This window comes from Glycine soja, chromosome 19 (assembly GCF_004193775.1).
Source record: "Glycine soja cultivar W05 chromosome 19, ASM419377v2, whole genome shotgun sequence".
NCBI classification, from domain to species: domain Eukaryota; kingdom Viridiplantae; phylum Streptophyta; class Magnoliopsida; order Fabales; family Fabaceae; genus Glycine; species Glycine soja.
Window position 1 is genome coordinate 6,344,721 of NC_041020.1, and position 11,503 is coordinate 6,356,223.

Sequence of the window (11,503 nt, forward strand, 5' to 3'; positions counted from 1 at the left end):
TACATAATAATTAAAAAAATCATATATATATATATATATATATATATATATATATATATAATTAGTGCAATTATTTTTATATGCATTACACAATCAATAATTCCATTTTTTAGGATGAAGTTAATATGGCACATATTTTATTCCCGTAAATCAAACTTCATGTAATGATAAAACATAAGAGAAATCTTATCAACATATTTTTTTTACATATTTTTAAATACATTTTATATTATTGGTTAAAACGTAAGTATAGTGGGTTTTATTTCTTATTTAATGAGTATTTTATCTTTTTATAATTCGCAATAAAATTTAACTAATTTCCTAAAAAATAACTAATAATAAAATATGTGTAAATTAAAAAATATATTAATAAGTGCATTACTAGCACCACGGGAAGAAAGACCAATCCAAGATGATTCTTAGTGACATATAAAGACAGAGTTCAAAATGGTCTTCCAAGATAACGTAGTAAAAAATCTTCAATTTCGACGAATCGTCTTAGAAAAACACTCTTTTAAGATAATTCTTAATTAAGAATCATACAATTATTCTAAGACACTTCATAAATAATAATTGACTTAGAATGCATCCATTCTAAAAAATGTCCTGTATATATAAAAAAATTGTTGATATTTAGACACTCAAAACTCTTCATTAACATCTATTATTTTACCTTAATTCTCTCGTTGTATTATATAATATCACCAGTTATATTCGTAATTATTATTTTTACTGCATTATATTATATGAATTTATTTTAGAAACGTCCAAAAAATCATTTTCCACTAAATAAAGAGATTACATCGAATACTTTTTTTTTTACATAGATTACATCGAATCCCGTTGATACTACTATTCAAGGAAAAGTAAGAAAATGATTATTGTTTACTAAAAATAAAAAAGGATAACCCAAGTTGACCACTCTAATCTTATCACGCACACCCTTACACGATGCAACTTACCCAACTTAAACGTTCTAGTGTTGTACTTTCCTTACTTAACCCGACCCATTTCCTCACCTTCGCGCTATAAATCATATCACATCTTCCACCATTTAGAACAACATAACATAAGAAAAACACACACACAAACACCCTTTGAGTTCATTAACCTCTTCAGAAAAAACAACAACAACAACAAAAAAAAACATCATCATCAAAAAAACTTCCGAGAGTTTAATGGCAACACGCGTGATCCCTCCAAGAATCCTCAAGAAGCTCCGTTACAACACAACAACCAAGCCACTCAACGCTGCCCACCCCTCAATCTCTCCAGTCATCGCCCCACCGTCACTCTTCGAGAGGTCGCCGTCCCCTGTCGCGGATGCTGTTTCAACAACATCCACGACTATGGAGACGGCGAATCTCAACCTCGACGACGCGGAGCGGCTTTTCGCGTCAGTATCGACGGAAAAGCTGCTCCGGTCGTCCGCGGTTTTGCATGCGACGGCGGTGGGGCCCATGGTAGACCTGGGAATGTGGTTGATGAAGTCTCCGGTGTTCCAGACCGGGCTGCCGAAGGATCTCATCATGGCCGCCACGAAGGAGACGTTCTTCTCGCACTTCTGCGCCGGCGAGGACGCCGCCGCCGCCGGACGGAGCATCAGCGCGCTCAAGGAGGCCGGCTTACGTGGCATGCTGGTGTACGGTGTGGAAGACGCGCATGAAAACGATGGGTGTGATAGAAACCTCAAAGGGTTCCTTCACACTGTGGATGTTAGCAAATCGCTTCCACCATCCTCTGTAAGTGCTTCTTCTCCTCTGTAACTTCAACGTTAATTGAAATCCAAACAGCTTCAAGAAAAAAAAAATTCTGGTCCCTCATATTTACGTGTGAGAAAACCACATTATTCAGGTGGGACCCATAGATGAGCCTAATCTTAATTATATTTTTTTAATTGCATGTTTATTTATAATTTTGATCGATCTTCATTTCACAAACAGTTGGGTTTTATAAATTTTCCCCGTAAACTTTTTTGTTTGGTGAATATTCTTTACTTTATGGTCTCTAATCATACAACAACTCTGCATCACTCTTTCATTTTATTCACGGTAAAAATGTTGTAAGAATTTTACATTTTTTCGGGAAATATAAAAAGGATGAAAAAAGTGTTTTTTTTTCTTGTTTTTTTTACTAAGGATGAAAAAAGTGTTGTGTAGCAAACTTTTTGTTTAAAAAAATTATGGTTATCAGGCGTTAATCTTTTTAACAAATTACCATGTTTTGACTTCTGAAACTCTTTATTTTGTATTTATTTTACATTTATTTTTATATCTTTACTTTCTTTTAATGACATTTCAGATCATAGTTTTGAAATGCATGTCATTTACTATTATTTATTATAAAATAAAACGTAACGGGAAAAAAATGAGTGTGTGAGAGTCATTTATTTTCTCCCTACTTTTCCATTGGTTGAATTATTTTCTGTATTTTTTTTATTAGCACATGATTTTGCAACTTAAAAGCATGATTGTGGGAAAGCAGGAGAAAATAGATCGACTAACACTTTAATTAATTTCTTATTCACAATGCATAAAAATAATACTCTTTTTATGTTAAATTAAGTATATAAGATCTGATAGAGTAAATATGGTTGTGCGTGTGGTCCTTCCAATGTAACACGTACGGTGCGGCTGGTGTTGTTGTTTTCTGTGCTTAAATATACAAGTGGACACCATGCATAAATAAGTGTCAGCACATCAGCATTATAGTGCAACAACTTGAGATGCCAGTTAAGGTCATGCTTGCCTTATTTTTTTGTTTTGCAAGGATGAGTAATGTGTTATGTTGGTCCCACTCACAAGTGGGACAATGGGGTTGGCAATTTGGGATCGTTGTTTATGCACATGAACTGTGATCCACTCTCATGCCATGGAAATTGGAAACTAGTGTTTGAATTGGTAGAAAAAGTTGATGCCACATGCATGTCATGTCACAGTCCTTGAAATTGGGCACCGTTGAGTAGTGTGTTCCATTATCATTTTCTAACAAAAGTTTTTAGTTGTTTCATTGTCAATTCTTTTTTGCATTGTGTTGGTAGGCCATGAGGTTCATGTGTTTGCTTGTATTTTTCAGTATTTGTCATCTATTTTCCTTAATTTTTGTTTTGTAATGTTGAACTTATGGAGGAAAATTTTAATTTTTGATGTGAAGGTGAGTTTTGTCATTGTGAAAATCACTGCAATATGCCCCATGACATTGCTTGAAAGAATGAGTGATCTTCTAAGATGGCAACAGAAAGATCCTTCATTTGTTTTGCCATGGAAGCAAGATTCGCTTCCAATTTTTGCAGAATCTAGCCCTTTGTATCACACGCAGAAAAGACCAGAGCCTCTAACCCCAGAAGAAGAGAGTGATCTTCAACTTGCCAACCAGAGACTCCTTGAACTTTGCCAAAGATGTGAGGAAGCCAATATGCCTTTGTTGGTTGATGCAGAACACACCACAGTTCAACCGGCTATCGATTACTTCACATACTCTTCTTCCATAAGGCACAATAAGGATGACAACCCCATTGTGTTTGGAACCATTCAGACTTATTTGAAAGATGCCAAGGAGAGGTTGTTGCTCACAACAAAGGCAGCAGAAAAAATGGGAGTTCCATTGGGGTTCAAATTGGTTAGAGGTGCCTACATGTCCACAGAGAGTAAATTGGCTGAGTCATTTGGGTATGCATCCCCAATTCACAATACCATTCAAGAAACACACAATTGCTTCAATGGCTGCTCATCATTTCTTCTTGAGAAGATTGCTAATGGACCCGGTTCAATTTCAGTTGTTCTTGCAACTCACAATATTGAATCAGGTACTTAAAGATGTACAATTTTCAAGCTCTTCAATTTCTTATGATTCATAATAGAGTTCTATATGTAGATCCCCAACTAACCGAAAACCATCATTATACGAATTTCAACAACTTACCATACATATCTATATGTAATGTAATTGAATGACAGTATAATTAATTAGTGCATTGAATATTTACTTTTACTAATAAGAAAATGTCTTGGCTAGCATTTCAATTTCAAATGACTGATATGATGTGACAATGTGGTATAGGGAAATTGGCTGCAGCAAAAGCATATGAATTGGGGGTTGGAAAGGTAAACCACAAGCTAGAATTTGCACAACTGTATGGAATGTCAGAGGCACTTTCCTTTGGTTTGAGCAATGCAGGGTTTCAAGTTAGCAAGTATATGCCATTTGGGCCGGTAGATATGGTTATGCCTTACCTTCTGAGAAGGGCTGAAGAAAATAGAGGGCTTTTGGCTGCATCAGGTTTTGATAGGCAATTGATGAGGTAAGTTAAGATTTTTATTTCATTAATCTCTTAGCATGTGACAGAAAATATTGGATTTGATGTTATGGTAACAATGGTCGTTTCTTTATGAACAGAAAGGAGTTGGGAAGAAGATTAAAAGCTGCAATGTTCTAAATTTGTCAGAAATCAGGATTCATTGACTTTTTGTACAAATTAGAGAGTTTTGTAATGTGAAGAAATTGTGCATTCAATCAAATGAAATTCTGCTTTGTTATGTAGGTTTTGTTGGAAATGCAACGGATCTTTTGTGTTGAGCAATAAACTTATGCTTAAATTGGGAAAGTGTAAAACCAGGTTAGAAAAATGAGTAAGAAAAACAAGAATAGTTTTTAAGTCATGGGTTGTCCAAGTTTCTCAATGTAGCTTTAAGTCAAGTTAATTAATTAGTTCCGTTCATTTAATTTTTATACAATCGTTCCGCGTTCAAAGACTTAAAAAAATTGCCATGTGGATGCAAGTGGGTTAACTTACACACAACAATCAGATTAAAGTTCTCACTAACAAGTTGCACACAAAGCAATTACTAAATGAAAAGTCTTTTAAGTAAAAAAGAGTGTATTAGTATAAGAGATTACAGTGCAAAAAATGGTCAAGTGTCACCTTTGAAAAACAAGAAAAAAATATATAGTAATTTATAAGGATTGGATTTGCCAAGTTTCTCTACCTAGCTATAAATCAAGTTGGTTCCATTCAATTGTTTTTTTTATATAAATGGCACTTGTTCAAAGACTTGAAATTGATTGGTGCGGAATAATATATGTTACGTGACATGGATGCAAGTGAGTTAACTAACTCAGCAATCAAATTAAAGTTCTCACTAACACAAGTACTAGCACACATTACTAATTACCAAATAAAAAGTTTTTTTTACTAAAAAATACAATAAAGGTGCATTAGAAATTACAGTGAGATGCATTGATAATACTTTCTTACAAAGTTTTTCTATTTTTCGGGTTTGACCAGAAAGATTAGTTATTCTGTCCAACCTGTTAATTACCTTGAGCAGCATACTTACCAAATGTTTCCAATGAATTTATTTCAACCTAAAGGTAATTTTGACAAGTTCAGGGTGTGATCACACTCTCAATTACAACCTTAATTGCATTCAAATCGAAAAGGGATTCATTAATATTAATTTCTAAATCACGGTCTGCAATTTCTCTATGAAATTATTCTGATGTGTATCATATATATTTTCATAATTTTAATGATCCTGAGCTTTCTTTCTTACTAAATAATATGCATATTTTTAACCAGGCTGTGTGAAAAACGAATCTCCATCTAAGTGCTTCTAGATTCCATTGAAAGGTCAGGTTAGAAAATAATGACTTCTTGAATAATCGATTATTATATATGCAAGTTTATCGCGGAAGAACTTTGAATACCTTTTTTTCCCCCTAAAAAAGATAAGATAGGTCCAACATGGCAACCTCCCAACAAATCAGTATCATGATTACTCTAATTATATTATTTATATACACAATCACGTACGTACGCACTTATAATATGCAATTGAGTAATTTCTAGCTTTACCTTATACTTTATTTAAAAATTTCACAATCATTTTATTTTATTTATAATAATTATATGGCATAAGACTTATGTGGGTCGATATTATTATATTATTTGTTTTCCTTTCTTTGATATGATTGGAGAATTTCACGTCGGTCTCATCAATTGCATTTTATAGTTTTATTTAATACGTCTTCTTGGGTCTTTGTTTGGTTGATACATAGATGGGGAGCATATCCTATCGCGTTAATGGAAATTAAAGGAAATTTAAGTGAACTTTATGAGGGATATATGATTGTTCCTCCACGGCTCCACTTGATAGGTATGGACCAATAAGAGAACTTTATTAATAAGAAAGAGAAACTACATTTATATAAACTTATTTTTACAATAAAGAAGATAAAAAGAGAAGAGAATTATATATAATGGATTAATTAACGTAATAAAATGCAATATTGTAAAAAATATTATGAAAAATGATTATATAAGTAATATAATTTTAAAATAATTTTCTTGTCTTACTCTATTTACTCCCTCAAAGTATAAGAACCGTACATAAAAAATTAGTTTAATTTTCATATATTATCAATATAAAAATTTATTATCAATTACTATAAAATCATTTTAAATGTAATTTTTTAAAATTATTATAAAATTTATTAATCTTATTATTATGATCTATAATTAGCTAATTAAATTACATTACATTCTAACTAAATTTTGAAAGAATTATATAGAAATGTTTTATTCTTCCCAACCCATACCCCAATATTTAATATTGATGATAAGAAAAGAGCTGCTCATGCCGCACCAAATTCAATATGTCTAGTTGTGCTTAGTGAGTGGCTACATTTATGCAAAACATCACATCTTTATTTTGCATGTTTATTTTACTCCTTTTTTCATTATAATATATATACTACTACATCTAGCAACTTCTTTTTCTTTCTTTTATTTATCTCTCTTCCATCACATGGGTATATACTCAAAGAGTACCAAACAATCATAATTCTTTTGTAATAAGATCAAAAGGAATCGATTCCATCATTTACAAAAAGTTAGTGAAAAGCTCCTTATCAGATATAATAATAATAAATAAATAAAAAGATAAACTTTAATTTCTTACCTGTAAATGTAAGTATTCAAATAATGAAAATGAAAAGCGTTTAAGCAACTTTATAGAAGACAAAAAGAACCCGTATGTCATGCATCAAAATGATTACAACTTCAATTTCAACGATGGCTTGAGAGTCTCTATCCTTCCTAGGTTGGGAGTTTGGTAGTTCACGAAATTTTCACCAAAATTACTTATATTTTTAAATTTAAAACAGATTTTCAACGGAGATCATTAATTCTTAAGAAGCCAACATTGAAAGAACCGAAGGAATTTGTAGACAAATCATACCTATATATATATTATATCGAGAGTCTTTATTTCATGGATTTGTTATATTTTCTGAAATAATATTTATGGAAATGTTATTTTCATTAAAAGATGTTTGGTATAAGATATTTTAAACATTCTCATGAGAATTAAATATTTTCTCTTCTTTATATGAGAATAAAAAGATTGTAAAACATATACAAAATGAATTTCTAAGAATACGTTATGCATGAGAATATTTTTTTTGTTATCTCCTGACAAATCTTATCTCTACATTCTCAGGTGTGTGTATATATATATATCAATTAATTTAAAATTGTGTATAATTAGTTATGTGTTTGTTGTTATTATCATTTAATACAAAAATTAATTTTAATTTTATGAGTAAAAATAGTAAATTTTTTAAAATTTATTATTTATTAAAAGTTTAACCTTTAAATAATTATAAAAAAATCAACCCTTTTATAAAGTTTCTGAACTTGTTGTTGTTCATTCTATGCTAATTTTGTTGTTAAGTGCTCTTAATTAGCAAATCTCTTTTAGTGTCTATTTAGTCCATCCTCAATCAGAGATATATGTATTGAATCAATCACCCTCTACAAAATGTTTGTGTGGGATCTTTAGCCCGCTCAGTTTGAAATGTCATTTCTAAAAGGGTCCTTTTTGCAAAATTTGAATTATGATTGGATGATATTTACCTTGACAATGATTTTTTGTTTATGTTGTGATTGTGGATAGCGTTATGTCCCAATAATGATATTGTGTTTTCATGTTATCAATTATTTCTCTTGATTTCAATTTTTATTACTAGAGTGACTTTTTCGTTGTTGAATAGAATAATTAGTAAATGATATTATATTTTTAATAAAAATATTAATATTTATAATTATTAAATATTTAAAGCTATTATTAAATATTCTCTAACATTAAATTATTTTGAATGGTTAAATATTTAAGATTATTTTTTAATTATTAAATATTTTAAAAAATAACCAATATTTTTAGTAAATTTTAATGTTGAACTTTCATTTTTTGAATGTGGACTTAAAAATAAAATTTTGCATATGGAGGAATTGAATTGTCCCATCCAATCTAAGAATTTAAATTTCAAAAAATTGAATTGATTTATTCAAACAAATCATTTATAAATGAATAAAGTTTAAATAATTATAATTCAAATCTCTAGCATTTCAAATTTCTTGGAAATTTGAAATTTCTCATCCAAACACAATGTTATACTTGTGTGTTGTGAACTTATCAAATTTTACTTTAACAATTCACTACTAAAAAAATTATTTTTATGACCCACTTATGTGGAACCATCTTAGAATGTCACACGGTGATAATTTTCTAATTAGAGGGAATGACAACCAGACAGTTTTACGTTGCTTGTAATATATTAAATTTGATCTATATGGTTTACTGATGTACTATTAATATATATTATATCATTTGTCCTATATTGCTTCTGAAGATTTACAAAAGTATTCATAGCCTTGAAAGAAATGTTTGAACTTTGTCCAACATGGATATATATAAATTTCTGTTGTTAAATCCCACTATACATGTCCAATATGTATCTATGATGTCCTCATCATAGATGTTACCCAATCGTTATACCCATGCTCCTTAGATTCTACTGTATGACTCTTTGTTGACCTATTATGTCTATCAATGTATTTTTTTCCTCCATATCTACTTGTTGGAATCTTAGTAACAAGCTTCTTTTTAAATTATGATTTTTAGACTATTTTAATTGTTATTCGCGTTGGTGTTTGTATGTGTATAAACTTGATCATGAATTTGCTAAATATCTAATAATCATGTTTTATGTCTTCCAAGTTAGGATATCATATAAAAAATATTGATTGCATTTTAAACCGTCACTAATAATTTCTAGTGGCTTATACCTGAAGAAAAATGTTTCGGTTAAGCAAGATGCATGCCACAAAGGTTCTAATCTTAGGAATAGCTACAAACAAACAATAGGAAGTTCTTCATCATTTGTCCTAAACCATCCTCTACAGAGAGATTTTGATTTAAGACATAAAAATTATATAAGGAATCAAGCAAGGTTCTTCTTTGATTGGCGAAAAGATCCTGGAATTAGCCGATACTATAACTTGATAAAAATTGAAATGTAAGTGATTTAAGTTTTCACATTAACCTGAACTTGTATAACTTTTATCCCTATATGATACAAAGATGCTGACATTATTAGTGGTGGCATTTGCTTCATCCTAGGATTGCCATTGAGTTCAAACTAACTAAATTTTACTTTAGTTCTACAATTTTGTGTTCCCAACATCCTAATGAGCAAAGACATGCCTCTATTTTAGCAAACTTTCTGGAAAATCGGCTATTTGTTGAGGCTGCTTCAAAGGTTTGTTTTTGGAACTGTGTCTTAGCATGTGAGATTTTCATTTGTTAACAAGATAATGAGAGGATCAAATGCAAATTGTACCCAAATCTTAATTAAGCCTCCTAGTATTTATTGATAATTTTTATTTCTGCATATTTGGCGGGAGGAGTATGTCAACTACCGAAATATTATGCAGCAAATGGATACACAACTCAAGAAGTTGCATGCCCCAAATTTCAGCCAAGTAAATAGCTCTATTGCTTGCACATCCCAAATGGTGCCATCTTTTTGGTTATTGCAAGCTAGGTCTAACAAAAGTGTACCAGAACCTGCTTTTGAGAATGTGGCTGGTCCTATCACCAATGCAACTGATTATTGTGCAACGACTGTAGATAATAAAAATTGCTTCCCAAATGGAGGGTTGTCTTATTCTTCTGTTGTTCCCAGTCAATTTTTCCACCTGATAACCATCCATCAATCGCTACATGCACTGATTTGGATGTGCTTCCTAACTCTTGTTTCTAGTGGGAGAAGCAATCCGAAAGCTAGCTCCAAGTCAGTTAGTTCCTATTTACCTCAGCGACAGGCAAACAATTGTATGTTTCTATGAGTCATGTGATTTCTTAAGTTTCAATCCATACATGTGCACTTATTATTTTTGTTTATACAACCATGTTTTTATTTTGTTTTTCCTTTTTTCTTTTGCTAGTACTATTGTTATTATATATAATGTATTGCTTACCATTTGTTTGGCTGCTTTGGCAGGGAAGACATTTATGGTGAAGTATGAAGATTGTTCTAGGACTACAATGAGAAAATCCATCCAATCTAAATCTTCAAATTTGATGAACCCTCAAGATTCCTTGAGGGAATTTTCAAAAGTTTTTGATCTTCCTCCTATCCCGAGAAGTCTTGGAGATATTAGGCAACATCAACCCCGGAAGCAAGATTTTTAGTAGAATTTAAAACCTTTTATGCTGCCATATGGGCTTCCTGGTAAAACTTATATGGCCCAACTTAATGCATTCTCCAGTCGAGGTGAACGTTGTGGTCAAATGTTGGGGCATAAAACATTGAAACAACCACAACTTTTCAAAAGAACTCTCAATAGGGATCAACAATTCACTTCAAGGAGCTCAGCATATATTTTTGGTTTAGATGGATCTGATAATATGAATTCATGCAGTAGTTCCAAAGTTTCAGTTGAATAGAAGATCATGCTTGAATATCTTTATTTAAAGAATTTTAACAATATTTCACGGGGTAATGTTATGAAATATTTGCATTCAACAGTTTGTCTTAAAGGGACATGTAATTGTGGATGGTATATCAAGCTGTTATTGCATTTTGATGACTATAAAGATGATGGTTGTCATACATGTTACTCCTGGAAATGGCATGGCACTTATATTCTTGGGGGTTATTTGGAATTTCATGATATTATGGGTTTCCGTTGAAAGAAAAAATGGTGCTCGATCTTTTTGGAAATACTCAAGTTGTGCTACCACCTGCAAAAAGAACAAAAATGGATCCTGCTTTTGGTGTCCCTTTAATTAATAATGCAAATTTGGATTGGCTGACTCAGAAAATGGTTCACCCTCGTTCTTCTGAAGCCTTTTCAGAATTGTTGCAACAAGCACAATCTTTTCTTTTTTATGAAAGTATGGAGTGCAAAGCTGATCATATATCTCCTCTTTCTTTACATTCCAATATGCATCCTATCTGCAAAGAATCAATGCCTGCAGATGTAGAAGGCATACATGGAAAAACCGAGTTTAACCAAGATGGGATAAATGTTGCCGTTGAGCCAAAAGCTGATCAAGAGATGGAAAGGATGTCATTAAATCCAACAGCTAATACTGCAAACATGGAAGACATGCAAGGTAGAACCAGGTTCAACCAAGATTAGATAAATGCTACAAAG

The 11,503-nt window shown here is 31.5% G+C and overlaps 1 protein-coding gene across 1 annotated transcript; it reads left to right on the forward strand.

Annotated features, from left to right (window-relative positions):
* Positions 1-919: 919 nt before the first annotated feature.
* On the forward strand, positions 920-4,658 carry LOC114400415 (proline dehydrogenase 2, mitochondrial-like). The gene is made up of 4 exons (XM_028362853.1): positions 920-1,742; positions 3,154-3,805; positions 4,060-4,300; positions 4,396-4,658. The coding sequence occupies exons 1-4, from the start codon at positions 1,179-1,181 to the stop codon at positions 4,433-4,435; spliced, it is 1,497 nt and encodes a 498-aa protein (XP_028218654.1). The 5' UTR covers positions 920-1,178; the 3' UTR covers positions 4,436-4,658.
* Positions 4,659-11,503: the final 6,845 nt, after the last annotated feature.

Coding starts and splice junctions, on each gene's coding strand:
- LOC114400415 (XM_028362853.1), top strand. CDS start 1,179: ATGGCAACACGCGTGATCCCTCCAAGAATCCTCAAGAAGCTCCGTTAC. Junction 1,743..3,153: donor AATCGCTTCCACCATCCTCT/GTAAGTGCTTCT, acceptor TTTGATGTGAAG/GTGAGTTTTGTCATTGTGAA. Junction 3,806..4,059: donor AACTCACAATATTGAATCAG/GTACTTAAAGAT, acceptor AATGTGGTATAG/GGAAATTGGCTGCAGCAAAA.